This window comes from Zingiber officinale, chromosome 8A (assembly GCF_018446385.1).
Source record: "Zingiber officinale cultivar Zhangliang chromosome 8A, Zo_v1.1, whole genome shotgun sequence".
Lineage (NCBI taxonomy): Eukaryota > Viridiplantae > Streptophyta > Magnoliopsida > Zingiberales > Zingiberaceae > Zingiber > Zingiber officinale.
The window spans coordinates 74862945-74883743 of NC_056000.1; the positions used below are offsets into that span (position 1 = coordinate 74862945).

The 20799-nt window shown below is 35.2% G+C and overlaps 1 protein-coding gene across 1 annotated transcript; it reads left to right on the forward strand.

Moving 5' to 3' along the window:
- Positions 1-9021: 9021 nt before the first annotated feature.
- LOC122011697 (protein YABBY 2-like) lies at positions 9022-12731 on the forward strand. Its single transcript, XM_042568063.1, has 6 exons — positions 9022-9419; positions 10290-10412; positions 10718-10826; positions 11861-11909; positions 12014-12089; positions 12388-12731. The coding sequence occupies exons 1-6, from the start codon at positions 9351-9353 to the stop codon at positions 12514-12516; spliced, it is 555 nt and encodes a 184-aa protein (XP_042423997.1). The 5' UTR covers positions 9022-9350; the 3' UTR covers positions 12517-12731.
- The last annotated feature ends 8068 nt before the right edge of the window (positions 12732-20799 follow it).

The window sequence follows — 20799 nt, forward strand, 5'->3', positions numbered from 1 at the left end:
CTCCGGGGTGTGACATTTCTTCAAGATTTCTGTTAAGGAAAGCTGTCTTGACATCCATTTGCCAAACCTCATAATCCATATGAGTAGCAATAGATAAAAGAATCCGGATAGACTTAAGCATGACTACCGGTGAAAAAGTTTCCTCATAATCAATTCCCTCTTTCTGAGTATACCCCTTAGCAACAAGCCACGCTTTAAAAGTTTCCACCTTCCCATCTGTTTCTCTTTTTCTTTTGTAGACCCATTTATATCCAATGGCTTTTACACCATTTGGTGGTTCTACAAGCTCCCAGACCTGGTTAGAATGCATAGATTTTTTTTCAGAGTTCATTGCACTTTGCCAAGATGTTGCATCTTTATCTTGGAGTGTTTCATCATATGTCCAGGAATCAGCTTCATGTTCACTAGGGATCAAGTCCGAAGGCTCTCCCAAAAATATGAATCTATCAGGTTGTCTAATAATCATCCCACTATGATGAGGCACTACCTGTAATTGTGCATCATTTGTGACACGTGTTGTAGTTACTTGTGGTATCTCATCTTGTACCGTTGGTACTAAAGTAGAAGTGTCATCTCTTATTTTCTCAAGAACAATTTTACTCATGGGCTTGTGGTTCATTACATAGCCATCTTCTAAAAATCGGGTATTAGTGCTAATAATGACCTTCTGATCTTTAGGACTATAAAACAAACCATCTTTTGTTCCTCTAGGATATCCCATGAACAAGCGAACTTCTGTATGTGATTCCAACTTATCAGCGTCTCCCTTCAGCACATGTGCTGGACTACCTCAAATCCGAATGTGCTTCAGACTAGGTTTACGCTCATTCCACAATTATGTGGGAGTAGAGGGTACTGACTTAGAAGGTACCAAATTCAGAATGTACACTGTCATTTCCAGAGCATATCCCCAAAATAAATTTGGTAATTCTGAATAACTTATCATTGATCTAACAATTTTCATAAGAGTCCTATTCCTTTGTTCTGTCACACCATTCTATTGGGGTGTATCAGGTGCAGACAGTTGGGATTAAATCCCGGGCCTCTGATAAGTAACTCTTAAACTCTCCTAAGAAGTACTCGCCACCACGATCAAACCGTAGTGTCTTGATACTTTTACCATGATGTTTCTCCACATCAACCTTGTACTCTTTGAACTTATCAAAGCACTCAGACTTTCAATGCATCAAGTAAATGTACCTATATCTCGAATAGTTGTCTATAAAAGAGACAAAATATTCGAAACCACCTCTTTCTTGGATAGTCATAGGCCCACACAAATCAGAATGAACTAATTTCAATACTTCTTTAGCTCTATACCCCTTTGCCTTAAAAGGTCTCTTGGTCATTTTTCCTTCCAAGCAAGACTCGCAGGTCAGAAAGTTTTCCACTACCAATGAAACCCAAAGATCCATCGGCTATTAACCTTTGAATCCTACTCAAGTTAATATGACCCAACCTTAGATGCCAAAGATATGTTTGGTTCATTTCCAAATGTTGCTTTCTCTTATTAGAATTAGAAGATGTGTTATTAATTTCCATTTGTTGCATCGTGGGAGTTATTGGATTAAGAGTATACAAATTACCAACTAACGCATCAAAACAGATAACCACCCTATTTTTCTTAACAACCACTTTGTTATCAAAAGAAACAGAATATCCATCCATAAATAATTTAGAAACTGAAATTATGTTCTTTCTAAAACATGGTACATAAAGACAATTTTTCAAAATCAAAATTTTATTCCTATCAAAAGATAAATAAACATCTCCCACTGCAACAACCGCCACTCTCGTAGCATTGCCCATGTAGACGATGATCTCCCCTTCATGTAGTCGTCTAGTTTCCTGGAACCCCTGTAATGAATTGCATACATGATCAGTGGCTCCCGTATCTACACACCAGGTACCGATAGATAACACCGCTAAACATATTTCAACAACTAATGAATAAGATAAACATTTATTGTTCTCTTTTCTGCGAGGACAGTCCACCTTTCAATGTCCAGACTACTTGCATGTAAAACACTTGCCTTTCAGCTTCTTCACACCTGCCTGCGACCCAGTCTCTTGAGGTCAAATCACTTTCTTTGCCGAGCCAACTTGTTTCTTCTTCTTCTTTCCGCCTTGCGGCTTAGAGGCAGAAACATTTTCAGCAATGTGAACTTAAGAATTTTGACGGAATATCCCTTCTGTCGCTTGGAGTTCTATCATAAGTTCCGCTAACGAATAAACCCTTTTGTTCATGTTGTAGTTCAGGCAGAACTGCTTAAAACTCTTGGGTAGCGTTTGGAGAATGATATCGACCTGGGTTTCCCCATCGATTTCAGCTCCAAGGACTTCCATTTCATTCAAATGAGCCATCATCTTGAGCATATGATCCCTTAGGGGTATCCCCTCAGTCATGGTGGTTGTCATTAAGTTTCTCATGACCTCCTGCCTGGCAACCCGATTCTGGTGTCCGAAGAGTTCCTTGAGATTGAGCATCATGTCATAGGCAATGGGTATAACCTTATGCTGATGTTGCAGCACATTTGACATAGAAGCCAAAATCTAACACCGCGCCATCTCATCTGCCTTGACCCATTTCCTATGTCTCTCTATCTTCTCTTCACTGGAATCTTTTGTTGGTTAGTCCTAGGAAAACGTACCGGTTCCACTATACAAAAATTTTTGTACAAGTATCGAATCTTTCCTTAAATAACCTATTGTGTTCTTTAGAAGTTAAATTAGGAATCACAGACGGAACTTAACATCATTGATTCCAAATTTAACTTATCTGTTCTTAATGGTTTAGATTTGAATCGCAAGCGGAACTTAACACTATTGATTCAAATCTACCTAAGTTATTAATTCCATAAATATTAATTTTCAAAATTGGCTTCCAGGACTGCAAGGCGAGGCACATGTCCTTCTTGGATATGGGAGCAACCACCACCGCCTAAGCAAAGCCTTTTCAGGAAAGCTAATATTTATTTCCTTAAATAACTCTAGGTTAACCAAAAAGAACAATCGAATCACAAATTCGAAAAAGAAGAAAACACAAACTCAAAAAATAAATTCGATAAATTAGATCTAATTGCCTCTTGTATTTAGAATTCTTACAAAGAAAATAACTAGTATGATGCGGAAGAAAATTACTAGTTATACCTTCTCTTTGTAAGCTAATGACCTCGAGATCTTCTGCCGTATTCCTCGCCTCGCCTTGGACGTCGTGTGGGCGACGATCCTCCAAGATGAACACCACCCAAAAGCTTTCTCCTCTTCTTCTAAAATCCGGCCACTACCACCACTAAGGAGAAGAGAGCAAAGGGAAAGGGAGAAGGGAAAGGGTCGGCCACCAAAAGATCTCCAAGCAAGAGAATAAGAGTTGTTTCTCATGAAGCCCCCTCACCCGTTCTTTTATATTACTTGCCCAAGGCAAATGAGGAAAAACTTTTTACAAAAATAAAATCATCCAAGAGTTTTTCCTTTTCCCTTTTAATTTTTCCTTTTCTTTCCTCTTGATTGAATCAATCACCAAAATTAATTTTTATGATGATTTTATATTTTTTATTATGGCTGACCCCTTGCTTGGGCACCAAGCAAGGTGGCCGGCCACCTTATCAAGAGGAAAAAGGAATTTTTTTTTTATATAAAATTTTACAAAAAAAAACTCTTATAAAATTTTACAAGCTCTCTTTCCTAAAGTAGGAGTTAAAAAAGAAAAGTTTCTAAAAATTAAAACCATGTTTTAAAATTTAAAAACTCTCTTATAAAATTTCTTTTTTTTAACATGATGATAGAAAATTTTAATTTTAAAACTTATCTCCTTTTTTTAAACCATGAGGATGGTTAAAAAAGGAAAGTTTTAAAACTTTTAAAACTCTCTATTAAAACATGTGATCAAATTCAAATAAGGAAAGTTTTTTAAAAAATTAAAATCTCTCTTTTAAAACTTATAGTTTTCTACAAAGAGAAGATTTTAAAAATTCAAAACAACCCTCCTATTTGAATTAATATTGGTCGGCCCCTACAAGCTTGGTCACCAAGCAATAGGGCCGACCCCTATAAGAGGATGTGGCCGGCCATTGCTTGGTCACCAAGCAATGGTCCGACCTCCTTCTTGGACACCAAGAAGAGCCTTACATTTGGATGGACTTGAGGCTATAATGAGGCTACGACAGGGACCTAGAGGAGAAATTGGTTTTGGCCTTTCGATGAGCTTGAGTATCCCGTGCTCGTCCCGAACACACAACTCAAGTTCATCGATAATAACTCATTCCACTAGAGAGTTATTATCGTACTACCGCACCAAACCCAAATTATATTATGGGCTCCTTCTTATCATGAGTGTGTTAGTCTCCCTGTGTTTAAGATTATGGGCGTCCACTAATTAAGTAAGTTTCTGACAACTCACTTAATTAATATCTAGCTCCAAGAGTAGTACCACTCAACTTCATTGTCATGTCGGACTAAGTCCACCTGCAGGGTTTAACATGACAATCCTTATGAGCTCCTCTTGGGGACATTCTCAACCTAGATAACTAGGACACAGATTCCTTCTATAATCAACAACACACACTATAAGTAATATCATTTCCCAACTTATCGGGCATATTGATTTATCGACCTAAACCTCACCCATTGATAAATCAAAGAAATAAATACTAAATATATGTGCTTGTTATTATATTAGGATTAAGAGCACACACTTCCATAATAACTAAGGTCTAGTTCTTTTATAAAGTCAGTACAAAAAGAACTTACCTAAATGATCCTACTCAATACACTTAAAGTGTATCAGTGTAATTTATTAGTTAAGATAAACTAATACTTAATTACACTACGATTATTCTGATGGTTTGTTCCTTTCCATCTTAGTCGTGAGCAACTGTTTATAATTTATAGAGAACTGACAACATGATCTTCTGAGTGTGACACCACACTCCATGTTATCTACTATATAAATTAATTGAACAATTATATTTAACAAATAAGTGCAAATATTGACCAATGTGATTCTTTTATTTCAAAAATAAATGTTTACAAAAGCTAGGCTTTTAGTATACACTCCAACATCTTTATCAGGCACACTAGGACAGACCTCAAGAAGTACGAACTTATATTCTTCAACAGTTAAGATAATGCCCAAGTTCCATTTCTAATCAATATAATTTGGACCAGTAAGTTTGTTTCCTTTTAAAATAATAGCAAGATGATTGAAATCCATTTTGAAATCCTGAGAATCACAAAATAAAATATTTGGTCAAAACTTTAGAATTTAAAATAATATTGATTCCTCAAACAATATAATTTAAATTCACCAACACCTCAAAACACCATGAATTTCGTATGCCACGATAGTATGGACGTATACTAATTCAAACATTTGTAAGAGGAGGTTTTACCCATTAATTTTATTATCTTGTCAACCTAACTTTATGACAAATAAAATTAATAGTTGGTTTATCTTCGGTCACGCAAATAATAGTAGTGACTCTGATGGGGAGGATACTATTAAATGCGCCTAAGTATATATCACTACTTGATACTTAGTCCATTAATTAGGATTGTGCCCCTTAAGATGGAGAAGATCACACATACCTAAATAATTTCCTATAATCATCCATAGAGGAAGTTTGATCTAGTGATCCGGAAACAAACTCATCCGATATGGAGGAAGGCACTTAAAGCCAACGTGCAAGTTTGAATGCATCACTTATAAACAAGTAATGGAGATCGTGGAATTTATTTAAATAATCCCTCTCTTACTTAGTTATTTAAATTGAGAAATTTTAACATGCACACACATCACAACACATAAAAATAGCATATAAAGGCAATAAATATGAAAATAAAATTTCCAACTATTATGGTCTCATCCATCACTGTCCTCCAATATGCCGCCAATGAATCAAGCCGTCGCATCTATCTCGCTTCATTCTTCACCATGCCTCTGATCCTCAAAATAGCACCATATATAGCAAGGATACAAACCACAATAAAAGAAATAAAAATTTGCATTTAGCGATCCTATATTTCACAAAGAAATTTACATGTAATCTAGATCGAACAAAATGTAAAAATTAATATGACAACCGGTCGTATTTAATTATTACAATCATGCACACACATCACAACCTCGACATGCCCGAGGGTTCAAATCATATACAAACACACAAAGCCAAAATAGTTGGATCTAAGATGCCTGCAACCACAAAGTTAATCTTTCTAGCACATCCTACTATTATATTGCCTAAACTTATATATGATCAGTGCATAATTTAATCGAAAAACCAATCACACAGAGTCTGAAAACTCGCTCTGATACCACTTGAAGGTGCTGGAATTCTGTTCTGTTTCAATTTCCCTCTACAAAAATTGTACAAGTATAGAACTTTTCCTAGCAACCCGCATGTTCGATCAGACATGTGTTTGATCAATCAAGCAAGTTCTTGACGGATCAAAACACACCTTGATCGAAGTACAAGATCGCTGGCCTCTTGTGTTGGTATTCAAAATCAATACAAAGAAAACTAAACTAATTACGTAGTGGAATTAATGAACTAGTTGTACCTTTCCTTTGTAACTAAAGACCTCTTGATCTTCTGCTGTATTCCTCTCCTCTTCTTGAACGTCGTGTGGGTGACGATCTACTAAGATAACAAACACCCTTCCATTCGTTGTTTCCAAATCTCCGACCACCAAGAGAAGCTCTAGGATGAGGCACCTTCTACTCTTCTTCTTATTTTCCAAGCTGCCAGCCACCAAGGAGAAGAAGAGGCATCGTCCACCAAGGAGAAGAGGAGGTGCTGGCCACCAAGGAGAAGTTAAGAGGCGCCAGCCACCAAGGAGAAGAGGAGTGGCGCCGACCCTAGGAGGAGAGGTGTGGCGTCAGCCCTAGGAGGAAGAGGTGGCGCCGAAAACCAAAACCTTAACAATATGGATGGGTGGATGCGAGGTTTTATATAGAGGCTACAACAGGAGGAGGAATTGGTTTAGGACTCTTGATGGGTTTAGGCTTTCTGGGTTCGGCCCGAACACTAAACTCAAATCCATCAATAATAACCCATACCACTAAAGGATTATTATTGAACTACCGCACCAATCCCATATTACAATATAGGCTCCTTCTTATCATGAGTGCGTTAATCTCCCTGTGTTTAAGATATCGTATGTCCGTTAATTAAATGAGTTACTGAAAACTCAATTAATTAACATCTGATTCCAATAGTAGTACCATTCAACTTTATTATCATGCCGGACTAAGTCCACCTGCAAGGTTTATATGATAATCCTTATAAGCTCCTCAAGGGGACATCATCAACCTAAATAATTAGGACACGGATTCCTTCTATAATCAATAACACACCATTTAAACAATACTATTTCCTAACTCATCGGGCCTATTGATTTAACGAATAAATCTCACCCATTGATAAGATAAAGAAATAAATACTAAGTATACATGCTTGTTATTATATAGGGATTAAGAGGGCGCACATCCATAATAACAGAGGTTATGTTTTTTTATGTAGTCAATATAAATCAAGCAACCTCAAACGGTCCTGCTCAATACACACATAGTGTACTAGTGTAATTTTATAGTCAAGGCAGACTAATATCAAATTACAATACAACTGTTCCAATGGTTTGTCCCAATCCATCTTGGTTGTGAGCTACTATTTATAATTTATAAGGAACCGAATATGATCTTCTGTGTGGCACCACACACCATGTTATCTACAACATAAATTAAATAGACGATTGCATTGACATATATATAAATATAAAATACAAACATTTGACTAAAGTGATTCTCATTTCAAAATATTTCAAAACATATGTTCAAACAAAAGCTAGGCTTACAGTATACATCCCAACAATAATATTCCATTAATTCTTTCAATGTGAATGCTCTCATAGTGAACTCAATTCCACACTTGAACATTGCAAGTAAATTAGTGAATATGAAATTGATTGTACTCATACACGAGTCAATTAATCATAGATCAAATTGAGTTCTAATTAAATTTGCACCCCTTGTAGTATACACGTACAAGAAAGAGTCTCTCATCCAATAATAACCAACCAAACCACTTGCCTTGACTTTTTTTTTTAACATGAGACTATTCCTCCTTACTAGGGTTGTAAATAAATCAAGCCGAGTCGAGATTTAGGGTGTTCAAACTTGTTTGATAAGATAACCAAGCCGAGCCGAGCCAAGTTTAAAATGAACCAAGCTTTTGAAATGAGTGTTCAAGCTTGACTTGGTTTATTTTTTATGAGCTTGAGTTTGTTTGAAACTTGGCTTGAGCTTGGTTCATTTAAATGTTATCAAGCTCTTAATTCAAGCTTGGATTGAGCTTGGTTCGAGCTTGACTTGAGCTTGGTTCGAGCTTGGTTCGTTTAGATGTTATCAAACTCTCAATTCAAACTTGTTTGATTATTTGAAACTTTTAGTTGTTTGATTGATTATTGAGCTTGATAATTTAAATTTATTTATTTATTTTATTATTTATTTAGCATATTGATAAGAGTTTTATTAATGAATATGGTTCATGAACATTGTTCATAGATGTTGTTCACGAACATTATTCATAAACGTTGTTCACGAACGTTGTTCATGAACGTTAACGAGCTAAATATATATATGTTCAAGCTTGTTTGTTTAACTTAACGAATTGTTCAAGCTTGTTTGTTTAATTAATTTTATATATATTGAACGAATATAAATAAGCTCTTATCAAGTCGAACACTAAATTTATTCACGAACGCTTGATTCATTTACAGCCCTACTCCTTGCCATTAGAGCCATTTTTTTTATCGATTTTCATTCACATTTTCAACAATTTAATGATCATAATTTCGACTTATGTTCAATATATGTAGTAGATAATTTATGGTGTCACTGTGCTCTTTGTTTAGGTCTTAAGAAATTAAAAGATATTGAGAAAAAAAGAGGTTAGGCAAAACATGTGAAGAGTTATATAATTAATTTGGGGAGAGAGACTTCCACCCACTCATTCATTCATTCAGCCGTAACCTTTTCCCCCACCACCTCCGGCCTTCATCCCACACCCTGTCCTTCTCCTCTCTCTCTCTCTCAATTACACCACACAACCTTATTCCCCATTTGTTTCTCCATCCAATTAATGCAAAAGATTAGAATTATATAGCAAGGACAAACAAAAGATAGAAACAACGAGAAGAAGAGAAGAGAAGAGAAGAGAAGAGAAGTAGAAATTGAAGCTCCTACTACATAATACACAGATATCTCAGCTAGGCATACATAAACTTGCACCTGTTCCATGATCTTCCACCCTTTGTACATGTAGATAGCCCCTCTGCAGCCCTTCTAGAGATCGATGGCGACACAGATTGTTCCTGAGCAGGTTTGCTATCTCCAGTGCAACTTGTGCAACACAATCCTTGCGGTATTCCCTCTATATCTTCTTCTTCTTCTTCTTCTTTCTCTCTGATGCCCTTTGATCAAATGGAATTTTAGATGAACAGGTGGATGGTAGAAGGTAAACAACTCGAAAGATCTCTTTGACAAACAATTCAGTTCATCAAAACATTAATTCCTTCTTTGAAAGAATATGCAGAAGAAGAAAAAATAATATTTACATGGATGGAACCCTAATCTATCATGTTTTGAAGATCTGATTGTGCACACTGATAACAAATTAATTAAGGATATATGTACTACTTCTGATGATCTGTTGATTTAATTTTAAGGGCCGTAAAAAGTCATGGAATTTGATCACATTGTTAGCTTCTAATTAAATTCTGCTGGAGATTATATTATGGTTCTTTAATCTGTTAAATGTACTTGTGAAAAAAAAAATCTAGTTCCTCAAATATATCGATTTTGTTTATAACTAGTTAATTATTTATTTTCCCATTAAGCCTAAGTGGTTTTGAAGAAGCAAGATGAATTATTTTACCATTTTCTTATATACCTGGTCAGTGGTGGATCTTTACTAGCTTTCACTCACCCTGAAGAAGTCAGAAACAAGTGTCAGACTTGTGAAAAGAAAGTGATAAAATGGCATGAAGCATTCAACTCAAGCTTTACTGCTCTCAGAAGCAGCTTTGCTTTCTTTCTTTCTTTCTTTCTTTTTTATGAGGATTTCTCCTCCATTCTATGGAATGAGCTCTCAAGAGCAAACAGTGAAGAAGAGAGTTCAGAATCATTCAAATAGTGCCACTTTGTGCCATGCTCTAATTACTGATAGAGTCACATGTTCAGAAACTTAATAAATGCTTGATCATGTTTTGTATATATGTTGATGTTTATGCAGGTTAGTGTTCCTAGAAACAGCTTGTTCCACCTTGTGACAGTGCGATGTGGCCATTGTGCTAATCTCCTGTATGTCAACATGGGAGCTTTCTCTCAAGCTTTCCCTCTTGATCAGCAACTGCAGGTTAATTAATTATTTGCATCCTAAAAACTTCATATTATATATATAAAGTTCAGAAAACTTAGATGAAAGTTACTAGCTACCATTGTTGCTTAATTCTGTTCGAGAGAGAAAGGGATAAGAACAACAAAAGAGAACATAAGGTGTTTGTACTGAAGAAAGAACAAATTCAGACACTAGATTTATGTTAGAATTTTTTTGTTTTGTCTTTTTTATACATAAAAGATTTCTGATCCTATTATGCTCGTCGTAATTTTGTATTGACGATTGTAAATAATTAACAAGTTTTTTGTTTGGTTGAAGTGCAGAACTTGGGGTCTCAAAGTAGTAGGATAGATCTTGCCTCATCCTCCAAATATGACACGAGTTCTTTGATGTACTCACTACATGATGATCGACAGATTATAACCTTGCATCGTAAGCACCCGATTTTTCTCTAATCCAAGCTAAAAAAGAGAATATAATGTCTAAGATATATCTATGTTAGAACATCGGTTAACGAATTTTGCAACCATGTTTGTTTTTTTCGAAAGGTTTCAATTTGCGGTTCTTTAATGGCAATTGTTATAGAGTATAAATGTGTTGTTGCTCGCTTTGGTTTATGAACTCTTCGATGGTTCACGAGATGAGTCTCAACTCTAACTTCTTGTATCATCAAAGATCACACTCCTTTAGATGATGAGCTCATTTTTCTTTAGATTATATAACATGCATCGCAAAGGAATATGAGAGTAGAATACAACTAAAATAAACTTTGATTACCTACTATAGGTTCTCTCTTATACTAAACTTCTAATGAAGTTTATCCCCTAAATTATTTGGCTAACTCTTGCCTTTTAGTATGTTTTAAGCCATCTCAATAGTAATGCTAATTTTTCCTTTTGATAACTCCATTTGTCAAGTGCTCATGATAACTGTTAGTTGGTCCTCTCGGATGGGTTTAGTGGCTAGCGCATGAGGTGTTGTTATTATGAGGTCTGGGATTCAAATCTCAGCAAAGCCGAGGTAAATGTCTCCCTTATGTGCTAGTTACTATTCCAAAGGGTAGTAGCCGTCCGTGATTTACCTCCTTCGTATTGACCCTAGAACGGATTGACGGAGACGTTGGGGATGAATATATTCATCTTTTGTCATCATGTTAATTGTTAGTTGCCTTTGAATGCCTTGGTGTCGATAGTACTCCATAAATGACTTAGAAAGTCATAATTGAACTCCCCTTTTCTTCTCAACTAGTGCTTTGAATTGGAAAAAAATTATACAATAATAAAAAAGTTAACCTCGTCAAGCATGTAATGATATATTATTACAATTAAATTATTGTATACATAAAATATGATGAGTAATACCTTTGTGTTTTCTTTTTGGTAAATTTCAAAGCTTTTAATATAACTATTTATCAAGATACTAATTAAGAAAACATTTAACATACCTACTTTTGTGTTTTCTCTCAGCTCCACAGAAGAGGCAACGTGTTCCTTCAGCATATAACAGGTTTATCAGGTACGCATATAATAACAAACATTTTCATTAACTTGTTATTTGATAATTAATAAAGGGAAAATGAGAAATAAATAACATAATTAACTATGTTGTTTGCGATTAAGGGAGGAGATACAAAGGATAAAAGCCAGCAATCCTGATATCAGTCACAAGGAAGCTTTTGGTGCTGCAGCAAAGAATGTGAGTATAATTATATTGCTAGATTTTGGTTAATGTACACTAAATATTATATATATTATTTTGAACTTGTGTTTTCACTCTACCTCAAATTGGTTCAACCTGATCATTATAATTGACAAAGGAAGTGATGATATATATATATATAAAGTGGGCATTCAAATTAACTCTATATGCTATATCCTCTCATAAAACAGCTAGTTGCATTACAAGTTCCTTGGTGGAGATCAATAGCATATGAAACTATAATAATTAGATATGAAAACATCATAATCTACTGTGTCTTCATGCATGCATGCAGTGGGCACACTTGCCTCACATTCATCTCGGGCTAACCCTAGAAGGCAGTGACCAGCAAGTGAACATGGACGAGGGGATAGGAGCGACGACTGGAGGAGGAGAGCCGAAAGGCCCTGCAGGCTTCTATTGATCTCTATACATATATACATTAATTTATAAGCTGCGATAGACAATAGTTATCGATCAGCAGATGTTTCTGAACTGAAATAGACTTTGAAGCTTGTGAAGTGTGCATGCCTTTGTGATTGCTGGCTGATATATGGACGAATAAGAGGTGTAACTTTCTGAACTTGTCATTTCACAGAATCACGCAATAAAGAGGGGGAGAGAGAGGCTTGTTGTGTAGTGATGAAGTGTCACTCTCAACAGTGATTCAGAATGTGCAGCGATGGCTGGCTGGTTGGCTGGCGTTTACTTCCAGCTTCAGATCGTACCCCTCTCTCTCTCTCTTGTCTGCCTTCTGTTGCCATCAGAATGTGATTGTAACGAGGGAATGGTTGTGGATTTAATTGAGAGCTAGCTAGATGTTGAGGAATGAGAAGAGTGAGTAGGAGTTTGGGCTGACGGGTGGTGGTGTCATTGATAGATTGAGGAGAGGAGAGGAGAGGAGAGGGAGGGAGGGAGGAGGAGAAGGGCACGCGGGATCGGTGGCTGCTGTCGCGCCACAAAGATCGCGCGCGGTGCTTGTCTGCGGCGGCGGGTCCCAGGTAGATCTTCTTTCAGTGTTGTTAGATTTCGTCCCCACTTGGCAGATTGCGTTCGCTGCGCCCTAGCTCTTTATTTTCCTTATTCTCTGTCTATCTCTCGGTACTTTCTCGACTACCATACGAATTTGATTTCATGAAATCTTTATTCTCTTTATTAAAATGCTATTAAAATTTTAAAATTATCGAGTATTTAGGACGATAAATAAATTAAATATTTATATTCATGAATAAATCTGATAGCTAAATGTCTCATTAAAGAAAATAAATTTAATCGAATCATAATTACTGGTTAATAATATTCATGAATGATATTTATAAAAAAAACTCGTCCTTATTGTTTAACTTCTTAGTTGTCGGTTATAAGTTGAATCTATTGTTTACCTTTTTGGATGAGCATAATCACTAATAAATATCTAAATAAAATAAATATATAAATAAATAAAACTCTCAAAATGAATAAATAATTTTATAATATTATATTTAACTAATCAACTAAATAAATTTAAAAATATAAACTCTTCAAACAAGCTCGAGTTCGATAATATCTAAATAAACTAAGCTCAAATCAAGTTTAAGTTTAAAAAAAAAAGAAACTAAAGCCAAAATTGGATAACCTTTTTAGCACTTTGGATAATTTTAGCCTCGGTTGAATTATCTTATGATGCGGGTATGACAGAGTAAATTTTCAAAAATCATAACTTTTGATTCTAATTTCAGAACGGATACTTTTTGATTTGAATCGAAGCACGTCCAGATATCTAAATATGTTATCAAGTGGAATCCGTAATCGACCAATTTTTGAATTCAAAAACTATTTAGGACCTTTTAGGAAGCTCTGAACATTCTTTTACTATTTTTAGTACTTTTTATATTTTTGTCTTTAGGATATTTTTAATATTTTCATTTAGCAATTAGGGTTTTGAGTCAATATAAATGTCAAGTTGTATTTCTAGTTGTCGTCTCCTTTTTTGAAACGTAAAGTCTTTCCTATTAATATTCCTCTTCGAATCAACTTATTGTAGATTGCTTCCAATATTTGTGTGTGAATCAACATATTATAGTATTTTAGCTTTGATTTAATTATCTTACAAATAATTAGCAATATAGTTTATATTACAATCCTAAATACACTCATTGTTACGTTACTTTACTTGAACCAAAATTAATACAACACATGTGGTATAATGCCATTATTTTATCAAATGAAATAATGATGTTAATAGTTAGAAATGAATAAGGATGTGAGGATATCATATTTTAGCAGGGAAGTCCAAGAGGTCTATATACGATTAAAGTTGGGTATCTAATGGAGAGAACTTCCTTAAGGTCACCTCTTTTCTAATCCTCTCATGACATAGTCATGGTGGAAATTTATATGGCTGCTCCAAATTCCACTAAAAGTCCGGATTTTCTGATGACGGACAACTAAAGATATTATTCCAACAACAGACAATTTAAGCACTAAGCATGTTCCGATCAAGGCTTGAGGTCTTATGTAAACCAAAAAAAATTAGGCCTTTAATATTTTTTTTTAAAAAAATTCTTCATTCTTTTCATTTAGACTTGGATCGATAATGATAATGGTGGGTTTAATTTTTTTTAAAAAAATAAAATATTAAATTTAAAAACTAGATTTTTTTATATAAAATATAGTTTTCTAGATTTTTTATGTGCAAAAATATTAATTAAAATTTTATATTCAAGTTTAATAATATTTTTTTTCAATTGAAAAAATTGTTAAATTATTTAATCTTTCTTGTGACATTGTAGAATATAAATAAGATTTTATTAATTTTAATTTTGAAAAATTTATTTATGTTGATGCTACGCTAACATGTATAGTTATTCTATAAGCAATTCATGTATTAGGAAAATAATTTAATTTTTTTTACAAGGTTCAATATCTCAAGTGAAAATTTTAATTCAGGATTTATTATTTTTAAAACTTTTAATTCTAAAAATAAATCGAAACCATAAATATCAAATAACATGTCATATATTAAATTGTTTGTAACATTTTATTTTTTAAAAAAGCATCATCTAGTAATTTTAACTTTTCTATGTCATATAAAAAATTAAAATTATCTTCATATATTTTAAATTGTTCAAACCTACTTGTAAGTAAAGAAATAGCATGATCAATAATATAATTAAATATAATTAAAGTAATTAATTTTAAAATATTCTTCATGTAAAAGTTTCACCTTATTAATTTTATTCTCATCAAATCATTTGTTTGTTCTAATTACATGTTTTTTATGAAATTTTGGTTCTATATTCATTTCATTTGCAATCTTGGCAGAAATCACAACAAATATGAATCTATTTTCTCTATAGTCATTAAAAAAACAAGACCTTTTAACTGATCTAATATAATAGCAATGTTCATATCTTTATATTGTAAAAATTTACTAATAATATTAACTGTGAATAATATATCATATCAAATAATCATACCTAATAAAAATTTTAAATTTTCAAACTCATATGTTGCTAAAGAATTTGCTTCACTTTTTGTTTTAGGATCATCACTTATTTCTGCAAGTTTATATAAAGCTTCTCTTATTCATAGAGCTTGATATTTTACTGCCTTAACACTTTCAAGATGACTTTTCTAACATGTTTGTAATAATGATTTAAGAGTTAAATTAGAAACATGGTCTTGCAAGATTTTCCATCTTTTTTAGAAGAAGAAAATAATGAGTAAATACATTATGACCAAAAAATGTTATAGCACTAGGATAGGATTAATCATATCACATAGCACTAAATTAAGACTATGACAATCGCGTGATATATAAAAAGCTGATCTAGAATTTATATCTAACAATCTCTTTTATATGTCTTATTGTTTACCTTTCATATTAGTCTCATTATTATATCCTTGTCCTCTTATATCATTTACATCAAGTTTAATTTTCTTTATTATAATAATAAGCGTATCAAAAAGATTTTTTCCTTATGTATCATCTACTTTTAAAAATTTTATAAAATATTATTCTATTTTGATTGGACTTGTTGAAATATAAGAGACATTTGTTCTTGGTAACTTATATCTGGGGTACAATCAAATATAATTGAAAAGTATTTGCTTATTTTATTTTATTTTAATTATAATATTTTTTATTTATTTTCTTAATGTATTTATTAACTCATTTTGTATATTATGACCAAGATAATGATTATGAATTTAAACATTTTGAATATGTTTAAGATGTTCTTATATTATATGATCAAATTCTATAATCATTTCAATTAAACTTAAACATTTTCCATTATTATCTTGATAAATCTTTTTAGTTGTATCATGAAATGCTAAATTATTTTTTGTAAGATTTTTAATTATAGTAATAATTCTTATTAATACATTCTTCCAATGTTATTTTTCCTTATTTATCTTTTCTTTAAATTTTGAGCAATCTCATTTCGATATCAAACTAAATATTCATATTTATAATATGTTTAATGCTTGCTTCATGACTATTAAGCTTGGTACTAAGATTTTTCCAATCTTGATACCCTTTGTTTATCAATTGAATTGTAATTGATTTTGATTAAATAATTTACAACTAAAGCAAAACATTTTATCTAACTCTTTGGAATATATTAGCCATTTTCTATCCTATTTTTATCCATTTGGTAATTTTCGAATGTCATGAATCATAAAAAATGTTTAGAATTTTCATCATTTGGAAAAAAAAAATATTGAATTCTCTAATTGGACATTTTTCAAATAAAAAACCTATTAGATTTATATTTATATTTTTCCATTGTACTGTATCATATATATTTTAAATAGTAATTTCATCAATATTATTGAAAATTTTATTTTCATGATCTATTAATTCATCATTTTCTTCGTTAATATTAATATTTGATGAATTAGATTTATAATCATTAGAAATTTTTTGACAAATTTCTTTTTTTTTCTAAAGTATTATTTTTTAGTAAAAATTCAATTGATTTTTCATTCTTTTTTTAGATTAAATATTTTTTTTCATATATTTGTATATCTAGAATCATATTTTTTTAACATCATATTTTTAGCAGACATTTATATTCAAATAATAATAAAAAATAAAATAGAAGTCCCTACTTATTTTATCAAAATAAAATTACTTAAAATTAAAAGAAAAAAACATTTATACCATATAATTTTAATTTGATGATATTTTAAAATTTGATTATTACCTATACAAATATAATAAAAAATAAATAAACATTAAATTTTATTTGAATCGATTAATTTAAGTAGCATAATTTATTAGATAGTATTCATAAATAATTTTTTCTCTAAAGATAATTAAAAGTAGAAATACAATAACATATGTCACTTTTCTATCAAATCTTTTCATAAGATATTGATTTGGGATTTACCCTATTATAAAAAAAATGTGGAACTGTCGTATTATCAACGATTTTCTTAGAATCAATTCCATAGATATGGAGGGAGGTAAATATAGGTACACAGTTGAAAGCGCATGGTCAAGACGCTAACCCCAAACAATGACACCCCGAGGATCGAACCCTGGATCTCTCAGCCACGAAATCATGCGCCTCCAGTTGTGCTACGCCCTAGGGACGAGATTTGCCCTATTATATTCATATGGCCTGTGTACCTATATATACCTTTTTTTATATTCATGGGATCGGCACTAGGAGGACCGTTAAGATAACGGATTTTTTTTTTTCGTAAGATATTGAACTAGAATTAGAAACTAGAGTTTCATTTGTCCGCACTGTGAAATAACGTTGTCAGGTGCTCCATCCTAAAACTACACAATCATTGATTTATTTTAACACAATAAGATTACAAGCAACATTGGTTCAGATCTTGCAAATTTGACAAGTTTACATGTATTAATGTCCAAATTTGAATCGGTGTATTCCCATCACTCACGCTGTCACGCAAAGATTGAAATTGGATAGGTCATACGAAAACTAAAAAAATATATAATAATAATTTAATATTTAAAAAGACTAATATTCTACTTTGCATTTGTACGGATAAAAATTTTAATTCCTGTTCTTATTGAGGACAAAGAAAAGAGCGAGGAAAAATATTACTGCGAAGAAGAAGAGCATCCTGAGATCTGATCACGACGACTACGCTTCTCTAATTGGAAAATACAATGAAGGAAGAAAATGAAACTGAGTCTTATATAACGAGTATAATAAAATTCATCTAAACTTGGGGATGGGAATGCATTACTCACGCAGCAGTCAAAAATCGAAACATCATGACATTTAATAATCTGAACATGTGTGGTGGCAATTGGTCGCTTATCAATGGGAGATTTTGTAAAATAATGAGCGACATTATTTTATGAGTGATCCTGTCCGGAGGCTGAGTCGGACGGAGGCTGGTCCAGGTGTCCCGATGGTTGATGGGAGGTCGTAGAAGATGATTCGGCTCCCACGGGTGGCTGACGCTGCTGCAGGACCCTGCACACACTCAGACAATCTCCCCCCTCACGTTAGAGACCGAAACCTAGGGAAAAAGTCCCCGGATCAGGCCCTCCGACGCTCAAGTCCGATCCTTTTTCCCCAGAAAGAACAGAGAGAAGAAGAAGGAAAAAAGTTGTGGAAAAAAGTGACTACAGAGTGTGTGCGCGTACCTGCATACGAGGGATTTCTCGCCTTTTATGCCCTCCTGCTTTTGGAGCCTGCCATCCTGTCAGAAAAAACGTTAGACGCTGGACTTTATCCCCTAGTTCTGGACACCTGTCGTGCTGCCATTTATCGCGCAAGCATCTTTCTGTTTAGGAACCTCCGTCTTCGTACATGGATTTTGTCTTGTAGTGGGGGGCAACTGGCAGGCTACTACTGGTTATGAGGGCATCTTTTTGTTTTAGGAACCTCCGCTTTCGCCCGCATTGTTGATATGTAATGACTCTCCTCGACGGACCGTTGAGATTCTCCACAATCGTATTACTTAGCTCCTCCGATCCATTGTGTCCCTGCACCCGCCTGCACCTGTGGTTCGCATGTCCAGGCCTCCAACTCGCAGACCTGCAGCCCTAGCTGTCTAGACACAGCTACGCTGATCTTCAACCTGCGCTTTGTACTTCCTGGCCCTCCTCCGCAGGTCTGTAGCCCGGGCTGCTTCTGATCAGCTCTGCCGCTTCCGACCCATTGGCTTATACTTCCAGTTCTTGACCTCTGCATAGCCGATCCCGACTTGCATCCTGCGCTTTGTACTTCCTGGCCCTTAATCGCAGGTCTGTAGCTCGGGCTGCTTCTGATCAGCTCTGCCGCTTCTGACCCATTGGCTTATACTTCCAGTTCTTGGCCTCTGCATAGCCGATCCCAACTTGCATCCTGCGCTTTGTACTTCCTAGCCCTTAACTGCAGGTCTGTAGCTTGGGCTGCTTCTGATCAGCCCTGCCGATGCCGACCCGTGACCTGTGTTCCGCCTGACGTCTTCCCTCGTCTTCCGACGGCTTTGCCCCCTTGATTGACCAGTCTGCCTAACCTCTGACTATCACCCCTGCTTGCCTTTAACCGCCCCGTCAGCCTGACCCTTGACTGCCACATCACCTTGACTATTGACCACCACGTCCTCTTGACTTTTGACCGCCATATGGCCTTGACTTTTCCAACCCTTTCCTCATGGGCCCCTCCATTACCAACCGTATCACAAGCCTTCCTCACAAGTCTAGTCGAAGGAGGACGACAGTCTGACTGACTAGACCTTCGCACCTCTCTACGACGTCAGCATATCTCTGAGACCTCAGCATATCTCCGTGCTCCTGCCTCAGCACATCTCTGTGACCTCAGCATATCTCTGCGCGCTTCTGCTTCCTGCGTCACGCACCAACTTTTGTGTCGCGTCGCCTAGGCTCTCACATCAACCTTTGTGTCGTGTCGCTTGGGATACCATGCCTCCTTTATTGCGTCGCCAGCCGCTTGGGGCGCCGCGCCCACGCAGTTGCTTTGACTTAGCTGCTACTCCTCTTTATAAGGAGCCTTAAGGTCGCTTCTCCGTGCTATCACGCTGTCTTACCCGCGTTCCGTCAACCGCTTCCCCACACGACGCATTCTCCTCCCTCTTCTCAGGAAGTTGACCAACCACCCTCCCGAATGCTGGTAAACGAACTCACCACGCTACTTGTCTCGAGAGAGCGCGAGCTAAATCGCGTGTCTCAGGATCGAGATCGCCAGGTAGCTGCTCTGCGTTCCATGGAAGACCAGTATCGCCTTGCAAAGTACTGCGTGGACGTGGAGAAGACGAGGAAGGAGCAGTGCCAGGCTAGCCTGCAGCGTCAACTTGGTCTCCAGGAACAGTTGCGTCGAGAGCATGAAAAGGAGCTATCCCTCCTCCGCGCGGGCCTCGAGGATAAGCAACGCACTATCACTCAGCAGCAAACGGTCATCAGATCTTTACGCGGCTCGAGCTGTGAACGCCCCTGAATCTCCCGATAGGTCTTCACGCGGAAGTGTTCATTCCCCAGGGCCAATTCCTTCCCCGAGTCAAAGCCGACCTGGGGAATAGTTGTCTCAGTGGCTCCTTTGCCATACGACGTTCCTGCTTGTGGCCTTGGCTGTATCGCCTTCTTATTGGATTGTGCTGCAATGCTTGTACATCCGTCCCCTTTTGGCCAAGTTTCTCCTGCTCAATTTTCATCTAGCAAGTATTTTCTTAGAAACTGGGCTGTATGTAAGAGCCCAGAATTGTTTCATGATTCCTTTTCATGTATGAATTT

What these genes read in the sequence shown, in the direction of transcription:
- LOC122011697 (XM_042568063.1), top strand. Translation starts at nt 9,351, where the DNA reads ATGGCGACACAGATTGTTCCTGAGCAGGTTTGCTATCTCCAGTGCAAC. An exon ending in TGTGCAACACAATCCTTGCG is followed by an intron (nt 9,420 to 10,289) that starts GTATTCCCTCTA and finishes ATGTTTATGCAG; the next exon opens with GTTAGTGTTCCTAGAAACAG. An exon ending in TTGGTGCTGCAGCAAAGAAT is followed by an intron (nt 12,090 to 12,387) that starts GTGAGTATAATT and finishes GCATGCATGCAG; the next exon opens with TGGGCACACTTGCCTCACAT.